The sequence below is a fragment of the Bos javanicus genome, chromosome 26 (assembly GCF_032452875.1).
Source record: "Bos javanicus breed banteng chromosome 26, ARS-OSU_banteng_1.0, whole genome shotgun sequence".
Taxonomy (NCBI): Eukaryota; Metazoa; Chordata; class Mammalia; order Artiodactyla; family Bovidae; genus Bos; species Bos javanicus.
The window spans coordinates 17,759,076-17,785,214 of NC_083893.1; the positions used below are offsets into that span (position 1 = coordinate 17,759,076).

General features: G+C 37.3%; 1 protein-coding gene across 1 annotated transcript in view; it reads right to left on the bottom strand.

Moving 5' to 3' along the window:
• TM9SF3 (transmembrane 9 superfamily member 3) overlaps window positions 1–26,139 on the bottom strand; it is a 59,048-nt gene that overhangs the window by 14,719 nt on the left and 18,190 nt on the right. The window contains exons 3-9 of the mRNA XM_061402953.1: window positions 21,893–22,015; window positions 18,932–19,092; window positions 17,838–17,915; window positions 14,654–14,785; window positions 12,314–12,480; window positions 7,408–7,502; window positions 5,750–5,880 (exon numbers count right to left, since the gene is read on the bottom strand). Coding sequence (XP_061258937.1) covers window positions 5,750–5,880; window positions 7,408–7,502; window positions 12,314–12,480; window positions 14,654–14,785; window positions 17,838–17,915; window positions 18,932–19,092; window positions 21,893–22,015 — 887 coding nt within the window. The remainder of the gene's footprint in view (window positions 1–5,749; window positions 5,881–7,407; window positions 7,503–12,313; window positions 12,481–14,653; window positions 14,786–17,837; window positions 17,916–18,931; window positions 19,093–21,892; window positions 22,016–26,139) is intronic.

Genomic DNA, 26,139 nt, shown 5'->3' on the forward strand with positions numbered 1-26,139 from the left:
CTCAGTACTGATACTCAACCAAATAAACTGGTTACTAAAGAAGAATGTTATCTTACCCCTTGATATTAGGTCTGCATTCATCACAATTTTCTTGGCTTCATTAAACTTAAAATGTTAAGTACTGAATTAGCAAATTTTATTTATATTAATAGAATCATGCTTATTATCTGCTTTCTTTCTTGGGCTTCTGCATTAAGCTTTCATTTAACTTGAAATTTAGCAACTAAGAGTTAAAAAATTATTAGCCTAAAATACTGGTGAAAACCCTGGAACTCAAACTAATATAGGGCCTTCCCTTAGAGCTTCTTGCCTTTGTTCATGGATCAATGTAAAGTGAAAACAGGGAGTAGGAAAGGAAGGACTCACTCCAGGTTGAGGGCGTCCCCTAGCGACAAGAAGAACAAGTTAGAAACAAAAACTGCGTACTCCTTAATATCCCGAAGATGTACCAACTGCTCAAGTATTCTCAATCTCAGTCACAAGTCAAGATTGTGAATATTATTTTATCTTTGTCTCCAAACTGGCCTTTTAAGGAAATCTGTGGTGTGAGTGAAATGGAAAGGGAAAAGGCAGGGTAAAATGTGCTATTTTGGAATGCTAAAGGATATAGATTTCACTGTCTGAGGATGAAAGACAGTAATTGCTTACAGGTGGGGTGATTCTCAGGCTTCCCGGGTTGTGCCAGTGATTAAAAAACCCTCCTGCCAATGCAGGAGACATAAGAGACTGAGGTTCAATCCCTGGGTTGGGAAGATCCCTTGGGGGAGGGCACAGCAACCCACTCCAGTATTGCCTGGAACATCCCATGGACAGAGGAGCCTAGTGGGCTACAGTTCATGGGGTTGCAGAGTTGGACACAACTGAATCAACTTAGCACAAGGTGATTCTCAGAAAATACATCATCTTCTCAGTCATTATGTTTAGGTATTTCCTTGACATGTGCTCAGAGCAGACAATTTTTATCACTCCTTTTCTACTTATACATTTTATACCTTTATACGTATATAAAAATTAGCTTCAATTTAAGCATGCTGACAATAATCAACCTAATAAACAGGACACTGCCAACTCAAACACAAATACTTATAAGAAGCCTATCTTATAGATATTTTCAACACTTCTCATTCTGATTCCTGACAACTTCAATACTATGATAGAAGAAAACACTAGATTTGAAGTTAAGAACTTATTCTACCAGGCTGGCCAAAAAGTTTGAGCTTTTCTGTAAGCTGGTATGGAAAAATCTGAATGAATTTTTTGGCCAATCCAATATAAAGCTAGTAATACCCTGATACTAAACCATTAAAAAAAGACATAAGAAAACTGCAGATCAATATTTCTCATAAACACAGATGCAAAACAACAAAAAGAACAAATTTTAGCAAATTAAATCAAGCTATATATAAAATGGATAACACATCATAACAAATTGAGGTTTATCAATGGAATTCCAGATTGGTTTAAGATTCAAAAATCAATCAATGCAATCCACCATATTATCAGACTAAAAAAAGAAAAATCATAGATCATCTCAAAAGGTGCAGAAAAAAACTGTTGCAAGAGACAACCTCCCTTCACAATAAAACAAACTCAGAAAATCAGGAATAGAGGGAAACTTCATCAATGTGATGAAGGACATGTATGAAAAAACTAGAGGTAACATGTCTTGATGGCATAAGGCTGAATACCTTGCCCCGAAGACTGGGAACAAGATAAAGAGTCTGCTCTCACCTCTTCTGTTCAACACTGTGCTGGAGGTTCTAGCCAGTGCAATAAGGCAAGAAAAAGAAAAGAACTAGAGGTTCTAACCAGTGCAGTGAGGCAATAAAAGGTATACAGATTAGAAAGGCAGAAGTAAAACTGTTTATTCTTAGACAACACAACAATATATGCAAAAAATCTCTGGGAATCTACAAAAAAGAAATGAGAACTAATAAGTGAGTTTAACCAAGTTGCAGGATGCAAAGCCAATATGCATAAATCAACTGTTTTTCTATACACTAGCAAAAAGCAACCAAAATTTTTAATTTAAGAAATACCATTTACAAATAAAATAAAAAAATATGAAATACTTAGGAGTAATTTCAATAAAAGCTGTACAAAACCAGAACATTAAAATCTACAAAACATTACAAAGAAAAAGATGTCTAAATAAGTCAAGAGATATACCATGTTCATTAGTCAAGACTCAATGTCGTTGAGATGTGAATTCTTTCCAAGTTTATCCACAGATTTAATGGAATTCTAATCAGGTTTTTCTGTAGAATTTGACAAACCAATTCTAAACTTTACAGGGAAATGCAAAGAACCTAAAAACTCCAAAACAACTTTGAAAAAGAATTGATTTCAAAACTTATTGTAAAGCTACAATAATCAACACAGTGTGATATTGGAAAAGCAAACAAACAAACCCAAATCAATCAATGCAACAGCAAAGTAGAAAAGAAAGTCCAGAAATAGATCCACACAGATATACGGTCAATTGATTGTACTCTTCTCATAACCTTTGAGAGATCACAAAATAGCACCCATCCATTCATCTTCGTCTCCATTCTTTCCTCACTGTGTTAATTTCTGATTATACATCATGAATTTCATTTCTGAGACCCTTGAATTCTCATGACATTTTCCCAGTTATGGTAAAATATTTGGATCATGAGAGAGCATTTCCCTAAATATTTGTGAAATCTTTTTCCTAAAACCTAGGGCACATTTCTGGTATTTCCTCTCCCAAGATAAAACAAACCTTAAAATGATAAACATGGCTCATGACCTGTTACTTCTCCATCAACTATTCTACCTACTGAGAGACAAAATCATGAAGTATGATAAGTCACGAATCTATCAGTGCATTCTGAAGTGAATGATATTTAGATTGAAAGGTTATTAGTTTCTATGCTACTTTGTCTCCATGAGTTTAAAACTGCAATTTGGTTCTCTGTCCTTTGAAAACCTCCAACACCATCAAGAATCTAAGATTTACAACCCAGAAAAGACCTGATGCCTAAAACATTTTTTCAGAATACCCTGGCAAACCTTTCCTCATTCCCAAGAAACCCTCACAGAACCAAAAACTCTGGGTATGGCACTTAAATCATTTTTTAACAAATTCCAAAGGAAAAAGGTTTTACTTTACCAGATTCAATTTAATTTGAAGTACACTCTCTCCAACTCTCTGTAGTACCTTGGCCAGAATAAGCCAACTTCAGGAACAGGTATGTTCATCTCTGAACCATCTTCGACCCCAAATTTCATTTAAATGCTCTCTTATAGAGTTTTGTAATATTCTCTAGGAATCATGCCTTAAGACGAGACGCTAGACATTAGCTTAGATTACCGCTACCACCCTCTATTTATGTTTCTTTTACCTTTAATAAGCTGCTAAGATTGACAAGTACTCAACAAGTTTAATCTGGCATGGATTTAATGGCTTTTACATACAGGTACATACGACCAGAGAATCTGGGGTCCAGAGACAAACTTCTCCCACTTTCAATGTTATCTTGGGCTAGTCCTGGGGACAACAGAAGTATTCTGACAAAAATCCAGACTCCAACTGGACAAATCCCCATTGTTCTGGTGCCTCTACAGGGCAACACAGAAGCTGAAGTCATTCTTACTAAGAATGAATTAAGCCCTCAATTGTGGACTCTCTGAGAAAACAGAACTGGAGTGAAGATTACCCAGAGAAAGGGCTCAACAGCCACGAGATCAAAGGAAGGGGACAGAATAAGTCTGGGGAAGAGTATACAGGAGTATTTGAAGACTCTGATTTTAAACGAGGGTAATAAAGTCGGGGATCCAGTTTATCAGACATTTGGGACTTGGGAACTTTACAGCTAACAGATCCACCCTCAGATGCTGAGAACTAGAATCAGGTAAACACTAGAGATTGAGTTTAAAGTAGGACAGATAAACTGGCATAGGATGAAGCCCTGGGCATTGAAATTTTTAAACTTCCAAGTGATTCTATGTGTATCCAAGGTTGGGGACCATGGAGTTTATGAGAATAATATAACCATTTCCTTCATATTGTCAACAAGTCAAATAACTTAAAATACAAATTTAAGTAGTTAACACTTAAGGGACAACTAGGTCAAATATCTCAATTCTTACATTTCATGTTCTAAACAAATTCTGATACTCTTAAAAGGAATAAAAAATTTTAGACCAAACACCTGATTACAACCTCAAAGGAGTATTCCTTCATTACAAAGACCAGGACATTAAGACCAGGACATTGTAGGAGGATGCTAAGCACCAACAGTCAGTCTTTTATACAATAAAGATCAATTTTATAGATCATCTCTTGCTCAGCATAGAGTCTGATACTATATTTGAGTAATCAGTAATTATTAAAGTATCTAAAGGTAAATTACATTGAACATTAACATTTAAAACCCCATCTACAGAGTGGCAAAATTTATAATTTTTGTGAAACAAAGCAACTTTGAAATAACATTTTCACCATAACAAATTAAAAACTTTACAGTAAAAATTATAATGGAATCTGAATTTTAGTTTTTAAAGCACTATGATAGTAATTCATTTGGCAGATCACCTCTAAGTAACTTGACTCTATATAATTTCTGATGGCCTAGAACTACTATAAAGCAAATTATTTTCCAGTTCTCAATGTTACTAATTCTTTTACCCTTTCCTAACCATTATCAGTATCCATGGCTTGCAAAAACAAAATATAAACCAAAAAAAGCTTCCAATTTTGAAGCAATCTGCAAAATATTCCTAAATAAAAATTATTAAAGATTTAATAAAAACATATATGCAAGGTATCTCTGAAAAACTTTGACTGTAAAACAACCAATCATTTGGACTTTTCTCAGACCATTCAATAACTCCCATATGATAGAAAGAAACCCAAAACAAGGTCAAAATTCAGACAGAGATATGGGTTCCAGTTGCAGTTCTGCCATTAAATCTATATGACGTTAAACCTTATATGACCTCTCTGAAAAACAGTAACCACCTTGCAACTTACATGTGTGTGTGTATGTGTGTGTGCATGTCTGCACAAGTGTACACCAAGACTAAAGTCTACTCTAGGCCTAAAATTCTGTTTCTAGTAAAATGATAACAACTGGAAGAATCAAGAGACTGTGAGTTACCTCTATAAAGCACCAGTATTCCTGTGCATTAGTTTTAATATATTTAAAAATTTTACAACATTTCAAACTCTGTGATAACATGTAAGATATAAAATAGATTTTAATATTTATAGCATGTAAGTTATCAATATTAATATAAATGCTTTTGTGAAGTTCTAAAAATAGTAGTTACCAAAAAAAAAAAAAAAAGTTAGAGGCAGTCTTCACCTCACTGCACTCAACGATCACCTTAACACACCCAGGTTTCTTGTGTGTCATCATCCTTCCTCTGCAACATACTCACCAGTTTCCCTCATTTCTAATAAACAGTGTTCTCTTTTGTCTTACTTTAAGTTGACCTTCCACTTCATTGGTTGACAAAATCAAGAAAAAATTTTCTTTACCTAACTTTCCAGGACTGAGTGGGGACTGGCCGCAAATAGTAAAAGGCAGCTATTATACTTAAGGTACCTCCTAGTCTAGAGGTACCCTGGAGAGACAGTAGACCTCATATTACAATGCTTATCAGTCAGTCAGTCAGTTCAGCTGTGTCCGACTCTTTGCGACCCCAGGGACTGCATGCCAGGCCTTCCTGTCCATCACCAATATACTCTCAGTTTAAAAGTAAGATTCGAGCAACTCACCATTGTTCCAAAAGGAATGGCTCTTGAAGCATGGTAATAAATGGCTATGAAATTGATGAAGAAGGCAGTGCCACACACCATAGCGGGGATAAGGAATGCACCAATGAACATCTGCTTTATCCATCTCCTTCCTGAAAGAAAGGGGAAACTGTAACAATCAGAGAAGCTAGGTAGACAGACATACATCAGTGTTTGAAAGGTGGCTATTTCTCTTATTAAGTTCCAACTCTTTTCTAGCACTCTCTTTTCCTACACTTTCAATGTAGGACATGGACATGATCAGATCTCCTTAAGACACTGTCAATCAGAAAAGAACTTTTCGGTTACTCTCGGTAAGATCTGATACTCCTACGCTTAAGTCTGAACTCTGCCAACTTTCAAGAACAAGTGTAGTAAAGTTAAGTTTGGTTGGGTGTTCTTCACTTGCAATCAGACTAAAAGCGCGTTTATGTTCAATTTCCTGTTTTGAGTAACCTGTTCCTGCTGTGGAGACTATTCTAGAGACCATAAACTCTACAGCTCTTAGCCTAACTAGTTTTCAGATCAAACTCAAAGCAGGCATTACCTCAGGCATCCTTACTTCCTCAGGATGATAGACCTGTGTGCTAAGACTCATTTCCCATATCCAGAGGGAGAACAGAGAAACTGAACAGCTAACTAAAACAGTCAGGAATCTGCAATGATACTCTTTCAGGCAATCCAAAGAATTATCTGTTTACAGTACAGAGCACATTAAGTCGACAGGACCAATTTTTTTTAAAGCCATGGTAAATCAGGATATCCTGGGGGAATTTTAAATGATCCTATGCTCTGAGCTCCTCTAGCCTATATGTCTAGCCTACTAAAAGAAGGGCAGGATCCTCTAATGCTGACACTGCTTAGGAAGGGCTGGGAAAATCACATTAGGAAGTCTCTATTCTGAGGAATATAATTTTAACATCTTTCAACAAACTTTCATTCATAAACTGAAATATGCAAATCTACTACTTTTATCACTTTTCTGACCCCAACCAATTATAGGAAAAACAAAGGAACTTAAAGACCTTAAATGCCATCACAGAAAGAAACACCACGAGGCAGAAACCTCACATCATACATGAACACCCATCACTTTCAGGTCACAACAGTAAAGAAGCAAGGGGGTATTTCAGATGAAGTTCCCTTAGCAAAAGATTGTGACAGAAAATCTTTCTACAGGATCCTTTGATAAGTATTTAAGGGTCAACAGAAATAAATAGCTTTCCTTCCTATTAGCCTTCCACTGCCCAGACATATATCCATAAACCATGAAACATGCCTTTATGGTCAGCTGTAAAGCTATAGAGTCTATGAGGAAGCCTCCTGTGGAGCACTGCTAGGGAACTAGACACCTCAAAGCAAAATAATAACTTAAATACATTCTCTCCCACAGCTTCCTTAGGCCTAACTTCACAGTGGACAATGGAGATAATCTACTAATTATTCATAATTTTAGGAAATAAAATGTAAGGATTCCATAAAAAGTAGATGAGAACATGTAACAGGTTTGGTGGAGATTATGTGAAACTGGATAACAAATGGCTTTATAACGGCTATCCTGCCCATTGTAAACTCCATATACCTCACAGTGAAATATTAGCATCTGTAATTAAAAACACAAACAGTAACTCAGAAATTACCTCCTTGTCTAGCATACAGACTTCCTCCAAAATAACCATTCACTGGAGATGTAGCAGCATAGACAAATATGGCTGTACTGAGCATTGACCCCCTCCTAAAAAGGCAAAACAACATATATGATAAACTAAAACCAATGATTTAAAGAAAATATCATACAGTCTATCACATTAGCATCAGTTTAATACCAAAGACAAATTTAGCAGTAACAGAAAAAATGTATTCCTGGATTTCAGCGGACCTCAAAAGGTTGCCCAGTGAATGAATTTCTAGCTAAAATTGCATGTAAATGGTAACAGACTGATCCTACTTTTTTTAAATTTGAAGTTAAATTTCATAATATTCCTAACAAACATTTCACATTTCTTTGGCAAACATACTAGAAGCTGGCACTAAAACTGTTTCACAACCTTGTGAACCAATCACATCACATGGCAAAGAATATTCATCTGTTAAGAAAATTAATTAGAGTATTTCTCTTTATAGTTTAACTGCTTAAGAGTCTTGCCTGCTGACAGAAATAAAATGGAAGTACTGTAACCTATATGACTACTATTACTTTAAATGGTATAGTACTGAGACTTCTATGTAGTTTCCCTTATACTGTTAAAATTGTTTTGATCAATAATTTCTAACCTCTTCTTCCAGTAATGCTATCTAGGCAATACAGATCAACTCTCCTATTGAACAAAACTGGACAAAAATATGTTAAATGCCTAATAGCAAAGAGAAATATTAAAACAATAAAATGACAGCATCATCTGCCATAATACAGACATGTACTTAACTAAAAATAAAGACCATTTCTGAAACTCACCACAACTAGGAAGGTAAAAATCTGTAGACAGAACATATAGCCTTGTTAATTTGAGTTAAAGAATAATCTTTTAAACACAACTTACAAGAATATCACACTAATGTGTGCTCTGGAAGGATATACAACTTTCAAAAATTAACCATCTTCTGGATAATAATTATTACATTCCATTGTCCGTCTACATAGACTTACAAAGGCATCACACAGTCTTGAAACATGTACCACTCATCTGCTCAAACACTTAAGCTCAATTTCTTAAAGTAATGTGTACGTTAAAACACTATATAATATTCAATTACATAAATATACAGCTAAAGAGAAACGTGGCAGCAATATGTTTGTTTCCCATGTTTAAAAGATTGTGAGTCCCTCAAAGTTAATCAGTTTGAAAAGCCAAATTTGTTTTTTCAAGAATATAAACACTGCAAGTACTTTTTTTTCCAGGCTATCATTAAAAAATTGATCATTTTGCTTATTACCGGGTGTGTGGATACTGACACAGACAATGACAGAGCTCAGGCTGCTGTCATGCGACTAAGAGTCCAAAATGACTAGAGTTAAATTTGCAGCCCCCAGAGAGATTTCCACTAAGTGGAACTGTGAGAATAAGTTACAGTTTTAAAAATCAGATATACCCTTGCATCTCTTTCTTCAAAAACATCTTATGGGCATTTTCCACCCAAAATAGACCACTTCCATCTACAATGAAGAAATCTACTGAAGTAGAGAACCATCCTTGCTTATCTCTCTAAGACTGGGGGTGGGGGGAGAGAGGGTGATATCTAAGTAGCTGCTTTACCTACACTTGCCATCCCACCACTGCAGAGCATTTTACCAGACTTACTCATACCTTCTTAAACACCATGCTTTCTCCAGGGTTAATATCACACTAATTGGCACATCCACATTGATGCTGATCTTCTATCTATCTAAGTATTTTCTTCTTCCCTGATTGCCATGATCATCATTGAACAAAGTAATTTTCTCAGGTTATACATTTATCTGCTTTTTAACCTCTAGAATCCTTGAGATATCTACTCCTGGAGTGAGTCTTACAAATTTTTACATGCAAATTTTTTCATTTTCTCATCACTATGCATTTTTATTATCTCTATCTTCATATCTAGGGCACTGAAAGTTAAGAGACAAGTTCTGGAGTCAGAGTGAAAGCGGTGAGTGTCAGTTGCTCAGTCGTGTCTGACTATTAGCAAGCCCATGGACTGTAGTCCGCCAGGCTCCTCTGTCCATAGGATTTTCCAGACAGGAATACTGGAGTGGGTTGCCATTTCCTTCTTCAGGGGATCTTCCTGACCAAGGGATTGAACCTCAGTCTCCCACACTGCAGGCAGACTTTTTACCATCTAAGCTATCAGGGAAGAGTGTCGAGGTTCAGATCTCATCTTACTAACACACCTTACTAATAGCTGTGTTATCTTACTCAAATTACTCAACCTCCCTGAGCTTCACCTTTCTCATCTGTGGGCTGAAGATAATAGTCCCTTCACAGGGCTGATGTGAGGATTAAATGAGCTAATGAGCATAAAGCTACTAACATGGAACCTCAGTAAGGTTAGTCACTTTGATCTCATAATAATATTCATAGGTGTAGTACTTATCATGTAAGTCATTAAGTATGTTCACTTCAAATGGTAGAAAAACCTCTGATAACAATGACAGGCTTAAATAATAAAATTCATGCTGCTGCTGCTAAGTCGCTTCAGTCGTGTCCAACTCTGTGCAACCCCATAGACGGCAGCCCACTAGGCTCCCCGTCCCTGGGATTCTCCAGGCAAGAACACTGGACTGGGTTGCCATTTCCTTCTCCAATGCACGAAAGTGAAAAGTGAAAGTGAAGTCGCTCAGTCGTGTCCGACTCTTAGTGACCCCATGGACTGCACCCTACTAGCCTGCTAATAAGCATCGATTAGGTACAGTTTCTTATTTCTAAAAGCTGAAGGTCTATAAGCAGAACAGCTTCAGCATTAAAAAATGAACTGCCAACACTGAAACATTAACATTTGAGAAAGAACAAAGCAAAAATTTGGATTCTAGGAGAGGCTGCATGTGTGTGTGCTAAGTCACTTCAGTCATGTCTGACTCTGTGCGACCCTATGGACTGCAGCCTGCGGGCTCCTCTGTCCATGGGATTCTCCAGGCAAGAGTACTGGAGTGGGTTGTCACTTCCTCCTCCAGGAGATCTTCCCAACCCAGGGATCAAACCTGTGTCTCATGTCTACCTACACTGGCAGGCAAGTTCTTTACCACTAGCACCATCTGGGAAACCCCTAGCAGAGGTTCAGTTCAGTTCAGTTCAGTCGCTCAGTCATGTCTGACTCTTTGTGACCCCATGAATTGCAGCACGCCAGGCCTCCCTGTCTATCACCAACTCCCGGAGTTCAACCAGACTCACGTCCATCGAGTCAGTGATGCCATCCAGCCATCTCATCCTCTGTCGTCCCCTTCTCCTCCTGCCCCCAATCCCTCCCAGCATCAGAGTCTTTTCCAATGAGTCAACTCTTCACATGAGGTGGCCAAAGTACTGGAGTTCAGCTTCAGCATCATTCCTTCCAAAGAAATCCCAGGGCTGATCTCCTTTAGAACGGACTGGTTGGATCTCCTTGCAGTCCAAGGGGCTCTCAAGAGTCTTCTCCAACACCACAGTTCAAAAGCATCAATTCTTTGGCGCTCAGCCTTCTTCACAGTCCAACTCTCACATCCATACATGCCCACTACTAAATTCTAACACTGTGACTATATAGTCAGCGTCAATTCCATAGTGATGAATTTAATTCAGTATTTAATGTGAAGGATGATGTAGTCTCATGTAGGAAGGGGCTTCACAGGTGGCACTAGTGATAAAGAATCTGCCTACCAGTGTAGCTTTTCTTGAATTTGAGATTTAATTTACTTGAAATATATTATATCCTAAAATTAGAACTACCTACAAAACACTGAAGTTTAGCTTTTGGCCATTTTAAGGTTTATGTGGTAACTGAAGTACAAAGGTTATATTAAAGAAATATAACAAACTACAGAGAAATACCTTTGTCAATTAATACATCATTCATTTCAGTTCAATAAGTACTGACTGAGAAACCTGAATATGCAAAGTTCTTCAGGTACTCAGGGAATGCAAAGATAAGACTCTCTACTCTCAAAGAACTTACTGTCCAGTGCAAGAAATAATTTACAGTTAAACATTTAATATGTAACGCAAGAGCCGTGCGTTCAGCAACAATTTGTCACTTGTCCACCAAGTGCCAGGCATTTCTAAGCAAGCACCATCAGGAACTGAAATAGGGGTATGAGATGTAACAGGAGACAAGTGTCGTTCATAGGGCGGCATCTACACCCAGGCTCAGAGTGTTTTTGCTTTGTTGAGGTCATGGCTCTCTGAGCACAAGGTTATAGGACTACCCAATAAAGACTTAAGATCTCCATGAATGTACTACTTTTTCTTAGGATCCAAAGGCCTCACATTAAAGATTTCTTGCAACTGGTTTTGTCTTCAAAGAAACAGTGTACCAGAAACCATGTAAAGACAGAATAAAGGAAAAACCATGCAATTATTTTTCTAACCTCGTGTGCTTTTTCCACCACTCTTTTTAGTGTTATTTATAATGCTTTCTTCTATTCTGTAGAGCTCCATGTTTTGGAGGCAAATATGAAGTACTAACTCAGTAAATGGGTAATCCTTGTGTGCTTCTTAGGAAGACCTAATTGGACTTCAGCTTTCATAAAAGTGTCTACTCAATTTGTCAAAGAACTCTTGATTTGTAATTCTGCTCATACCTCTAATGAAAACCAATCTTTATAACCAAGCCAAGTGTTCAATAAGGTTAGTAATTTTAGATGATAACAGGAAAGTATACTTATTATAGCTACAGAATACTGTTCATTATTTGTTTACAATAATGGAACTTATGCTTTTTAAATTCTAAGATAATTAGAATCAGCATGGCACTTATGCTTTTTAAATTCTAAGATAACTAGAATCAGCAGATATTTAATATGATTGACTTAAAGGTTCAATTACTAAAACTATTCAAGAACAATGAAAAATTAATAAAGTTATAAACATATGAACTTACTCTGTATACAAATCTTCTATCATTGCAACAATAATAACAATGAGAGATACAGCAAATATCTGACATCCAGAACCAATGAGAGAGGAAAATATCAGTGGGTGACTTGATGGTCTAAATACATCTCCGTGCACCTGCTTCCATCCATACTCATCTCCAAGGTCTCTATCCTATACATATATACGTGTTGAGAGAAAAGAAAATAATCCAGAGTGAAATTAAAATACATAAAATAACTTAAAAAATTACAACTACAGTTGTTAAGTTCCCTCCCTACAAACTTAGAGCTGTTAAAAGTTTCAAAATATCAAGAAAAGACATTTCAAATTTAAAATAATTTCTGCCTTTATAACTTATTATGTTATAAAGTGTGATATTACTGAAACTCAGAAAGGTGGCTCCTGGTTGTACTCAGAAAATCTCAAAGAATGGAAAAAGAAAAGGTCTAGGAGCAAAAAGAAATGGTAACACAGGGAGAAAAGCCCAGAGGCTCTTTGAACATTACCTACAGATGCTATTCTTGACATTACATCATGACTATGGCTCACATATGACCAGGGCCCAGGTGGAGAGCAAAAGAGAAAATTAAAACCAGTACTAGATGCCCTAGCAATGCAGAAATGCCCCTTATAGCCTGGAGCCTAAGAAAATACACGGGGAATATATCGAATAGTTAAATATTATTTAACTGTCTATCAGTCAGTTCAGTCGCTCAGTCATGTCCTACTCCTTGCAACCCCATGGATGGCAGCATGCCAGGCTTCCCTGTCCATCACCAACTCCCACAGTTTGCTCAAACTCATCTCCATTGAGTCAGTGATGCCATTCAACTATCTCATCCTGTCGTCCCCTTCTCTTTCTGCCTTCAATCTTTCCCAGCATCAGGGTCTTTTCCAATGAGTCAGTTTTTCACATCAGGTGGCCAAATTACTGAAGTTTCAGCTTCAGCATCAGTCCTTCCAGTGAATATTCAGGACTCATTTCCTTTAGGATGGACTGGTTGGATCTCCTTGCAGTCCAAGGGACTCTCAAGAGTCTTCTCCAACACCACAGTTAAAAGCATCAATTTTCTGGCGCTCAGCTTTCTTTATGGTCCAACTCTCATACCCATACATGACTACTGGAAAAACCATAGCTTTGACTAGACGGACCTTTGTTGGCAGAGTAATGTCTCTGCTTTTTAATATGCTGTCTATAGTGCTTTTTTAAACAAAACATTCAATTATGCCTTTTCAACCTGAGTAAGCAAATATCTAAAACAGAGTTTCTTAAGAAATATCAATCAGTCCCTCAAGATAATCTTTGGGTTTCTTTTGGTGGTGGCAGGGGAGGGGGAGTGGTCTGGGTCAGCTATATTTGAGAGGCAGCAAATATTTCATGTTTTCATACTGTTCTTGGGGTTCTCAAGGCAAGAATACTGCAGTGGTTTGCCATTCCCTTCTTTAGTGGACCATGTTTTGTCAGCAATTGAACTGAACTGAAATAGTTCATCTATCTTCTGATATTTCACAAGACACATATGCATATTGAAGTTTAATTTAACTGTTTTCCAAGCTCATTTAATGATGGAGCATATCTACACAGAATATTCATTAACAACTGAATCACTTTGCTATACATTTGATACTAATACAACATTGTAAATTACACTTCATTTTTAAAAAAGGGAAAAAAAAAAGATTAGTCATTAACATTCCCTGATGGTCAGGACTCTGTGCTTTGTTAACAGCATGGGTTCAAACCCTTGTCAAGGAACTAGGATCCCACAAGTCGTGCAGTGTGGTCAAAAAAATTAACAAACAAACAAAACACACTTTTGCTTATTTATAACACTGTTCTATAATTTTGTAAAAATAATTTCAAAAGCAAACCTCTGAACCATGTGAACTAAATGTAAATTAATCCTTCCAGCCACTCTTCATTTTATGCAATATTTAGCAGCATTAGAAAGATACCAATACAAGTCGACAACCTCCTAGCTGCAATTCTGAAATCAAAAGCTCTGAAAAGTGAGTCTGTTTCACAAGCTGGACATATCTGGTGGCAAATCTCAAGACTGAACTAACAAGAGATTACTTACACTGCTTATTTTATTCGTCCCACTTAGGATGAACATTCATATGTTTTGCTGAAAACACATTAATGTATTTGATTATAGGACATTTAATCAGGGCACTTAAAAACATCAAAATATTTGATTGGAGTTTATATCTTTCTAAAGCCTGAAAATTCTGAATTCTAAAGATCAGCTGATCTCAGGATTATAAACCTACTTCCAACATTCAAAAACACTTGAGTTAAATTGTTTTGTAAATACAATGTATTAATAAAATGTTTGCTTACCATGTCATCCATTTCTTCTTCTTTACTATACCGGGCATAATCTTTTCTTAAAGTTCTCATTAAAATCATGGAAACTAAGCCTACCAAGAAGATAACCATCATGAAGGAGTTGAAAATTGAAAACCAGTGAATCTAGAATAACAGAAAATAAAGTATTACTTACAAGAAATACCAGTTACAAAATTCATAGGTTTCATGATGACAATAGAATGTTTACACAAAAGAAAAAAAAAACCAAACACAAAAATCTTCTAAAACTTTTACATGAAAATCCATAATTAAAATACACTAGAGAAGAGTAATCAAAGGGATTGGCTTTCTTTCCAGTAAGCTTCAGATGCATTAAAAGTATGATACTATATATATAGATTATCACAATAAAATTGTACAAATAAAGTACAATTTGGCCACACGGAGTATGCTATTCAGTATTACAGAGAAAGAACATGGGTTTTGGAATCAAAACACAGTTCAAACACAGGCCCTGACCCCGGTTTTCCTTCATCAAAAATGAAGGAAATGATACTATATCATAAGTCATTTGTACATTTTAATATATATGTAAGCCACATGTCACCATTGTCTGGCACAGGTCAGTGAATACTCAATAAATATTAGTTCCCTTCCCTCTAACTGAGCAACAACCTGAAAACCTCATCAAAATGACAAGACTAAACCATCATAGTTGGGTGCCATGGACTTGAGCTACCTTCCTAACCACAGTACAGAGAACTCTGAGGTACTCCATAGTTCTCAACATCCCCAAGGCTCTTGACTTTGATCTCACCCATACATTTGTCAAAAAATTACGTTCAGACGCAGCACATCTGACTTCCAACTATGTCTGTGGCACTGTCCAGCAATTTCTTTATATTTTAATTCCCCAAAATTCTTCCTTATGGATAGTTTCAAAATTTCTCTTCTCTCTCATTTCATTTTTTCCCCCTTCCTCTCCATTCCCAAGCCATCACCTCTCACCTGATAGCTCTAATGGCCTCCTAGTGATGACCTTTATGTTTGGTCTTTCCCCTTCCTCTCAGTCTATCCTGTAACAGCTAATCCAGTATGTTTCTGAAACATCATGTTCATATATCACTTCTCTATTCTAAAACTTACAGTGACATTCCCTATTTTTTAACATATCAAAGAGAAAGTGTTAGTCGCTCAGTGTGTCCAACTCTTTGAGACCCCATGGATGGTAGCCCACTAGGCTCCTCTGTCCATGGGATTTTCCAGGCAAGAATACTGGAGTGGGTTGCCATTTCCTTCTCCAGGGGATCTTCCTGACTTCAGGGATCAAACTCAGGTCTCCTGCACTGCAGACAGACTCTTTACCTTCTGAGCCACCAAGGAAGCTTGCATATCAAACCTAAACTATTCACATATAAAGTTTATCACAAAAGTATCTCTTAAGATTTATAAATGCACTATATAATAATAGGTTTTTACAAAGATTTGCTTTTGTTGCTACTCTGGAAATTAATGACCCAGAAAAGGACAAGAGAGAAAAAATTATATATACATATATATATGTGTGTATATATACATATATATACACACACAACTCATAATTTTTTTCAGTCAATTTATCAAATTTTTGAAAAGAAGTTTTATATAGTTACTGTTTGGTAGTAAGAAAGATATGCCCCCAAATGTTAAAATTTCTGGCAAAGCTATTTTCTAATCAAAGATGCAAACTTTAATACCTATTATAATGTACTACTAATAACCTGACAGTTTATAATATTTCTTTATCCCCCAAATTATAAAATGTTGTATGATTCTGAAGTTATTAACCAAGGGAAATACTTCCTTGAAACAATAAAGCAATGAGATGTCACACAGCAGTGACTGACCCTATGAAGTGCTGCCTCCAGCGCCCTCTAGTGTTGCTAACCCTAAAAGCAGCACTCCAGGTTTACCACAAACACTGAACCGTGGAGATTAATACACCACCAGCGCTGCTTCTTCCTGAGCACCTGCTGTGGAAGGTTTTATACCAGAGGTTTTATAAACACGGTCAAATGGAGTTTCACAACAACTCTGAAAGGTAGTATAAACCTTGCTTCACTGTTGAAACAAAGCTAAAGAACTGAGTCCTCTCACCAAGGTTACAGTAAATGACAGAGACTGAGTTTACATGCATTTGGAGCTCCTAAGTCTGTGCTTGTAAGTCACTGTATAACAAACAATCCCAATGCTTCACAGTAGACCCCATCCACTCCTGCCTACTCAAGGAAAAAGGTTCGTTAATTCTCCCCATCTTCTGCATCGTCAGTTTTGTATTCTTTACGGAACCCCATCAACATACAAACGTGTTTTCCTTACATTTCAAAAAACAAAACAAAACAAAAAACACCCCAACTCCCTCCTGATCCCATCTTTCCTGCTGACTACTGTACCATTTCTTCACTCCCATTAATAGCCAGACTTGTTGCCTCCAATTACCCTCCCCTCACCCTCTTACAGCAGCTCTGTTGAGACTGTGCCCCGCTACTATACCAACCTTGTTCTCTGTCAAGTTCACCGATGACTCCAGATGAGTCCACAGTTACTGTCAGTATTCATCTTACTGACCCATCAGCAACAATTCAGAACTAATCTTTCTATCCTCCATGACAGACTTTCTTCTCTTGGCTTTCAGGATACCATACAATTCTTTTTTCACACCATACAAGAATCTCTTCAGAGCTCTGAGCTGGGTTTCGCTTTTCTCTCTACATTTACACTACTGCTCCCGGTGCTCTGTCCTTAGTGCTCTTCTATTTCCATACACTCTTTCTTGGTAACTGCATTCAGTCTCACAGCTTTAAATACTACTTACATGCCAACAACCACAAAATTTCTATCTCTAGCCCAGGCCTCTCTTCTGAACTCCATTTGACAGATCCAACTAGCTGATCATTATCTCCATCTGGATGTCTTGAAGACACTTCAAAACTACCATGTCCCAAACTGTACTCTGATCTTCCCCTCCAACTCTCCAAACACAGTTTTTTGCCCCGAAGACAGCAGCTCCGCTTTAACAGGTGCTCAGGGCCCTCTGAGCTCACATCTGAAATCAGCATTATAGTTAAACCTTTGAGATTCACACCCCTCACACTGTGCCCTATAGATGGCAACTGCTTACTGTGTGACTGATTGAAGCACATACTGAATGTCTTAAAGTACACAATTTACCTACCCTGTGTTGAAAAAAGGATGGATCAAGATATTTGTCAAATCGATCTTCAAATTTTACATCTGATTTTTTCCATTTTACCTGAAAAAAAAATGTGAATATTAAGGACATTTGCTCAGAGTAAACAATACTCTGAGCAAAATTAGAAGATTTACACTCTAAGAATAAGAAATTTGAGAAATGGTAGAAAGTTACTACCAATCTGAGAAGTTGAAATATATGATTAAAAAACTACCTAACTTCCCTTTCTGTGTATTAACAAAACTTATAACTTTACTTAGAGTGATCATTTCAGTTTTCAAGGATTATTAACTGTTAAATTCTCTGACCTCATAAATGTGGTAATAATTAAATAGACAAAATAAATTAAGAATCTGAACATCTTTGTCTTTAGATTGCATTAGTTTTATGACAAAGATTGTGTTTCTTTATAAATACAGCTATGCAAATATTATTTGTACTAGGTACATATGCACAGAGCTTGAAAAACTTTCAAAACTATCTAATAGCAATGGACTCATTCTGGTTACCAGGAAAGGAAACTCGCAAAGAGAGAGGCTACCTACATCAGATTTCTCTTCCTTCCATTACTTTTAATCCTAATAGAACAGAATTAACTTGACAGCTACAAAGGGCTCTTACTCTGCAAGAGCATCTTATTCCAGCTGATAAAGCAAAATATGGTAAACTACTCATCCAGAAATTTTCAACATAGCATCATCTCTTCATGTGCAACAGTAAAAGGAAAGACAAGGAGTACTGCTAAAAAGTAACCATGAGAATACATGGCTGGGTTAGCTAACTGCTCAGTTATAATGGTAAACTTTGCTGAAGCAACTGATAGGTCCTGCCATTGCATAACAGGTATCTATTACTACAGACCTAAAGTAAATCTCCTTGTTTTCAGGAGGCTTACTTACAGACACTGGGGAAATATAGTCTAATAAGATTTTTACTATATAAATTAAATACTGAGCAGTATTTCTGTTGCACCCCATTTCAAGCTACATTTTCATTTACTGAAGTTGTAAAACTTAACTTTTGATGTTAAAACTTTACAAACACTTCTTCCTGTATACAATTATTTTCATACTTACTGAATATGACATCTGGATTTTAGTATTGGGAACCAGTTTCACCTTTCCTTCACTAGTAAGATTAACATCAACAATTCGATTTCCATTAAAACCTATTTCAAGTTTTTTATAGGTCCAAAGATAATAATCTTCTCCATTTTCATCTGCTTCACCAACTATACCTACAAAAGAAATAACACTTCATACAAGGTATGTAACATCACTTAATATTTAAAACACATTAGAAACTAAAGCTCAGTAAAAAGCATTTTTATAAAAAAACAGCAACATTCCCATTATTCCTTACAGTTAGAACAAAGAAGAGCTGCAGGCTGGACTTCTCTTTGTTAAGTACTTGGCAAACCCAAACCATTTTCACTTCATGGTAAAAAAGCTCAGCATAGTCTATCATTACTTTGATCTTCAAAGTTCATACTTTGATCCTCAAAGTACACCTTCCACTGTAGTAATTATGACCATATACTTTATATTCCCTGATATCTCAAAATTTCAAGGAAGCACTATATTACCATTTGGCAAGGTTCTCAGTTTAGTGGCCAAACTAAAATTGAAACCAAGGTTTCCAGAGTTCCAGTCTTGTATTTTCTCTAATAACCTATGATCAATCCATTCCTAATAGTTGCACATATGTGTATAAGTATTAGTCGCTCAGTCATGTCCAGCTCTTTGTGACTCCATGGGCTGGAGCCCACGAGGCTCCTCTGTGCATGGAATTCTCCAGGCAAGAATACTGGAGTAGCCTGCTATTTTCTTTCCAGGGGATCTTCCCGATCCAAGGATCAAACCCGCATCTCCTACACTGCAGGCTGATTTTTTACCATCTGAACCACCAGGGAAACCTAACTTAAAATGCCTCCTCTTTACACCTCAAGTCTTAGAATTATCCCCAGGATTTTGTCAACAAAATGACAGAAATGTTGAAGATAAATGGTACTGAGGCAATAGTTAAAATGATCATTTTGATCCCAATTTGGGATACTGAAGGAGAAGACCCAAACAAGGAAGCAGGTAGTAGCTGAGGACCGTCTCTTGTGCCCTCATACTGTCGGTTAGTTATCCAATGTTCCCTACACCCAAGCCTATAAATTCATTAGAAAATCTTAGCTTCTAAAAGTTACTCCTTGGGTCTTCCCTCTATGGTCAATGCAACTCAAGAAAGCATGTTGGGGGGAGGGGGATCATTTTTTTATTAAGAATCATTTGCTTATTAACCAAAGTTGTTCTAATTGGTACAAGTTCAAGGAATACAGATGCATTTTTTGAGGTTGCAGAGGGATAATAAAATCCTCCGAATAATTAATTTCATGGAAGTTTATTTACTCATCTACTCTGAAAACTCTGAGGGTGGAGACACAATTATACTAAATAGGAAATTCTCTGAGGGACTTTTAAAAGATCTAAAACCTTTATCCCAAGAAAAGCCAGGTAAAGATTTATTTCTGACAAGGCTTTCCATGGTTCAGATATTCTAGGACATTCAAAAGTATCTGACCTAAATATGGTAGAAACCCAGAACTAAAAAAGATTTATGTTAAGACAGGAAAACACAGCTGCCATGTTGCTATGGCGGCCCAAGAAATGAGTGGAAAAGCCTAAGGTTCCAGGCAGGAAACCCATAAGCAATGCAAAAGAGCAGGAGAGGGACTTGCTCTCTCACCAAAAAGAGGAAACCCAGATTAAAGGATTCTCCTAAACTACAGGCTCAGAAATCTTCAGCGAATATTCAGCAGATCTTCCTGCTACCCTCAGAGTTGATCAGAGAAATGTCTGTTATACTAATTACAGTCATTTACATGAAATGCTTCCTATTTATACCTAGTTAACATGCAACACAGTAATGATGCTGCATGCAATTATATCTTGAGAGTAACTTTCTTATAAATTCCATCTTAGCCATAGTGTTAGTCACTCAGTCACGTCCAACTCTTTGCGACCCCATGGACTGTGGCCCGCCAGGCTCCTCTCTCCATGGGATTCTCCAGGCAAGAATACTGGAGTGGATTGCCATTCCCTTCTCCAGAGGATCTTCCCAACCCAAGGATCAAACCTGGGTCTCCTGCATTGCAGGCAGAGTCTTTACCGTCTGAGCTACAGGGAAGATCCTTAATTCCATCTTAGTACCATATTAAACTCTTGAGTTGATATGTTCAGTCTTTCAATTTGCTTCTCATGAATACAGCAGTCTGCTAATAGTTTTAAGAATTAGAATATTAACTATATGTACTAATTATATATAAAAACAAATCAAAAACAAACAACAAAGATCAAAAAACAAACAACAACAAACGCCACTAAGAGAAAAATGTGCTCAAACATGCTGGCTGTGATAGATGGCTGTACTTTTTGCATATTAAGTAATTTAATCAAGTCCAGCATAACCAATGTTTGGATTATGCATAAACTGGTATTACTATTCTATTGCTCCTCTCTATCAACAGCGATGAACAAGGACATACAATATAAAAATATAAAACATAAAAAAGTTAAAAAAATTTTTAAACATAATAGACTTTTGGAAAATAACACAGAACTAGCAAAACAAGTCATTCAGGAGACTCTTGAACCTAAAAATCATACCACCACAGTTCTGCATAAGATAAAACCAGAATATAATTTTAAAATCTATTCAGTCCCCTTGATTGTATTTGATAAATCAAAGTAAGATTTGAAAAAAATGGGGGCAAGAGGAATATTTCAGACTGTTCAAAGCACCTTTTAATTTATTGAATCTGAAAAATTATAAAAGTTACATTTTCAGGAATTTTCATGTAAAGTTTGACACAATGTCAAAAATCTTTCAAGCAACAGGACACCATATAAAATTGGTATTGAAATAATTCTGTGGAAAAGAGTGAAAACACATTTATTGATTTGGTGTACAATCACCTGAATAGTCATTACAGAAATCTTGCTTATTATGCAAATATCCCCCAAACTTTAAATGTAACATACAGTACTCACCCCATATTGGTAAGTCATCTATGTACATCTGGTACCAGTAATGATTTTTGATAGCATACACAAATGCATCTCTCTTTTCTTTATCTAAGTCAATTTCACAGTAAGTGCCTGGCATCACATCATCTACATAAAATAAAAACTGCAAATCAGTACTCTCGCTTGCAGAAGAGTTACAGGAAAATTAGCACACACAAAAACAACATTTATTGAAGTTGAAATTTCTACTCGTAACAGATGAACCTGGGTAATATATATATATATATGGGAATTCAGTATCCAATTCTTTCCTCTTCTGTGTATGTTTAAGATTTTCACAACAGAAGAATTTTAATCATCTTTATTTTCAAAGATATCTTCTTAGTGAAGAATGCATCTCTTATAGAAAGAAAATTATACATAACATTTACAGAAAAACTTTCAAATGAATAAACTGATTTAAAACAGATATGAAAAGCTTAAAACACATAGGAAAGCTTCATTTTATAAAAAAAACTCAAGAATATAATCCTAAGTAAAGCCAACAATTTCTAGCTATACGATCTCTGAAATAAGTGTTCATCTGAACGTTCTTGGAAGTGCAAGTCACTGGAGGCCACAGATTCTATGAGAAATGCCAGTGACTTTTCATAATTCGGAAGATTAAAAGGCAAACCTCTATCCAGCAGGTGTCACTGTATATAAATTACTGGAAAGTTCCCTCAAGATGAGTCATCTCCATTCTTGACTGCTTTTAAAAATACTCCTATCTGAAAATACTGCTCAGATGCTAACTTATAAACCTTTCAAAAATGTGCTTAGGATCATCAGTTTCTACACAAAACAAAACAAAACAAAATCTGAAAAACACTCTATATGACCAACCAAAGGATTGAACAGTTTTTTTTATGTTACTTAGGCAATGAGGGGAAAAAAGAGAGAAATAAACCTTAACAACAACAAAAAAGAAAGCATAGATGTTTGTTTTTAAGTTCTCCTGTACTATAATACTGGTTACTTAGAACATGAAAAACAACTTCCTCCAAGAAACAATGTTAAATTTCTCAAATTTTTCAATGCTGATTAAAACAACTTAAACATAAAGTGCAGCCAAACCATAATAACAGCCATCTATGTTATTTAGACCAGAAGTAACAATCTGAGGTGTAACTCCAGATATCACCACCATGTCTCCCCAGCCCTCAACAGAGAGAACAGCTTCCCCTCATTACTGCTCAGCCCAGAGTGGATACCCCAAAACTATAAAACCAAAGATAGCAAGAAACACTGAAGTCCCATGAAACAAGGACAGGGTAATACTCTCACTCTCAAAGTGGGAGAAGAAAATTGCTTTGTATCCAAAAACAGGCAAGTTTGGCTTGGAGAACAAAATGAAGCAGTGCAAAGGCTAACTCAATTCTGCCAAGAGAATGCACTGGTCATAGCAAATCAACACAAGAGACAACCTTACATATGGACATCAACAAATGGTCAATACCAAAATCAAACTGATTACATTCTTTGTAGCCAAAGATAAAGAAGCTGTATACAGTCAGCAAAAACAAGACCTGGAGCTGACTGTGGCTCAGATCATCAGCTTCTCATAGCAAAATTCAAGCTTAAACTAAAGAAAGCAGGGAAAACCACTAGGCCAGCCAAGTACGACTTAAATTCCCTGTGAACATGCAACAGAGGTAACAAATAGATTTAAGGGATTAGAACTTGTAAATAGTGTGCCTGAAAAACTATGGAAGAAGGTCCACAATATTACAGGAAGCAGTGAACAAAACCATTCCAAAGAAAAAGAAGAGCAAGAAGGCAAAGTGGTTATATGAGGAGGCATTACAAATAGCTAAAAAACAGAAGAGAAATGAAAAGCAAGGAAGAAAGAGAAAGGTATATCCAACTAAACGCAGATTTCCAAAGAACTGCATGGAGACACAAGAAGGCCTTCTTCAATGAACAGTGTATAAAACTAGAAGAAAACAACAGAAGGGGAAAGACTAGAGATCTCTTCAGAAAATTGGAGACATCAAGGCAACATTTTGTCCAAAGAAGGGTACAGTAAATGGCAGAAACGGTAGAGACCTAGTAGACGCTGAAGAGATCAAGAAAAGATGGAAATAATGCACAGAACTGTACAAAAAGGATCCAAATGAACCGGATTACTACAATTGTGTGGTCAGTCATCCAGAGCCAGAAATTCTGGAGAGTGAAGTCAAGTGGGCCTTAGGAATAAACCTTAGATAAGAATAATAAATATGAATAATAATTAGTTAATAAAACTAGTGGATGTGACAAATTCCAGTAGAACTATTCAAAACCCTAAAGGATGATGCCATCAAGGTGTTGCATTCAATATGTCAGCAAATCTGGAAGACCCAGCAGTGGCCATGGGACTGGAAAAGGTCATTCCTCATCCCAATTCCCAAGAAGGGTAGTACTAAAGAATGTGCTAACCATCAGACAACTGCATTCATCTCCAGGCCAGTAAAGGGAGTTGCTCAGTCGTGTCCAATTCTTTGGGACCCCATGGACTCTGGCCCACCAGACTCCTCTGTCAATGGAATTCTCCAGCCAAGAACACCAGAGTGGGTTGCCATTCCCTTCTCCAGGGCATCTTCCCAACCCAGGGACTGAACCCGTGTCTTCCACATCACTGGCAGATTCTTTACTGTCTGAGCCACCAGGGAAGCCCTTCATGCTAGTAAGGTCATGCTTAAAATCTTGTATGCTAGGCTAAAGCATTATGCAAACCAAGAACTTCCAGATGTCCAAGCTGGGTTTAGAAAAGGAAGAGGAACCAGAGATCAAACTGCCAAGGTAATTCCAGAAAAGTGTCTACCTCTGTTTCATTGACTATGCCGAAGCCTTTGACTGTGTGGATCATAATAAACTGTGGAAAGCTCTTAAAGAGACGGGAATACTAGATCTTCCTACCTGTTTCCTGAGAAACCTGTATGTGGGTCAAGAAGCAACAGTTAGACCCCAGTATGGAACAACTGACTGGTTCAGGATTGAGAAAGGAGTAGACAGGGCTGTCTGCTATCTCCCTGTTTGTTTAATCTATATGCTGAACACATCATGAGAAATGCCGGGCTGAATGAGTTACAGGCTGGAATCAAGAGGGGTGAGAGAACAACCCTCAATAACTTCAGATATGTGGATGATACCACTCTAATGGCAGAAAGCGAAGAGGAACTAAAGAGCCTCTTGATGAGCGTGAAGAAGGAGAGTGAAAGAACTGGCTTAAAACTGAATACTGAAAAAACTAAGATCATGGCATCCGGCCCCATTATTTCATGGCAAATAGAAGGGGAAAAGGTGGAAGCAGTGACAGATTTCCTCTTCTTAGGCTCTAAAGTCACTGTGGATGGTGACGGCAGCCATGAAATCAGAGGACATTTGCTTCTTGGCAGGAAAGCTATGACAAACCTAGACAGCGTGTTGAAAAGCTAAGACATTACTCTGCCAGCAAAGGTCTGTATAGTCAAGGCTCTGGTCTTCCCAGTGGTCATGTAAGGTTATGAGAGCTGGACCATAAAGAAGGTGGAGCACCGAAGAACTGATGCCTTTGAACAGTGGTGCTGGAGAAGACTCCTGAGAGTCCCCTGGACAGCAAGGAGATCAAACCAGTCAATCTTCAGGGAAATCAACCCTGAATACTCATTGGAAGGACTGATGCTGAAACTCCAGTATTTTGGGCACCTGATGCGACCAACTGACTCACTGGAAAAGTCCCTGATGCCGGAAAAGATTGAGGGCAGAAGGGGAAGAGGGTGTCAGAGGATGAGACGGCTGGATGGCATCACTGAAGCAACAGACATGAACTTGGGCAAACTTTGGGAGATGGTGGGGGATAGGGAGGCCTGGCGTGCTCCAGTTCATGCGATCGTAAAGAGTCAGACATGACTGGGCGACTGAACGACAATCCAACGACAATGGCTCCTATACATGTTTTCTTTCTGCCCAGGCCCTTTCAAGGCAGCAAGAAATTTAGGGTTTTCATAACGGCAAAAACTGAGACTGAACACAGGAGAAGGAAGGAAGAATTAAGAAAGAGATTACTACAAAAGGAGCTAAGAGAACTACCAGCAAGAGGGCTCCAAATGGGATTTCCACAGATTGTGTTAATGCACCAAGGGCAGCAGGCAACTGGAGCTACAGAGGGGAGAGCAAGAACCACAGGAAGGTCCAGGCTGAGCAGCAACAAATGGCCCCAGTGGCCGTGGGAGAACTCACAGCTACCTCTGCAAGGCCATCAAATTCCG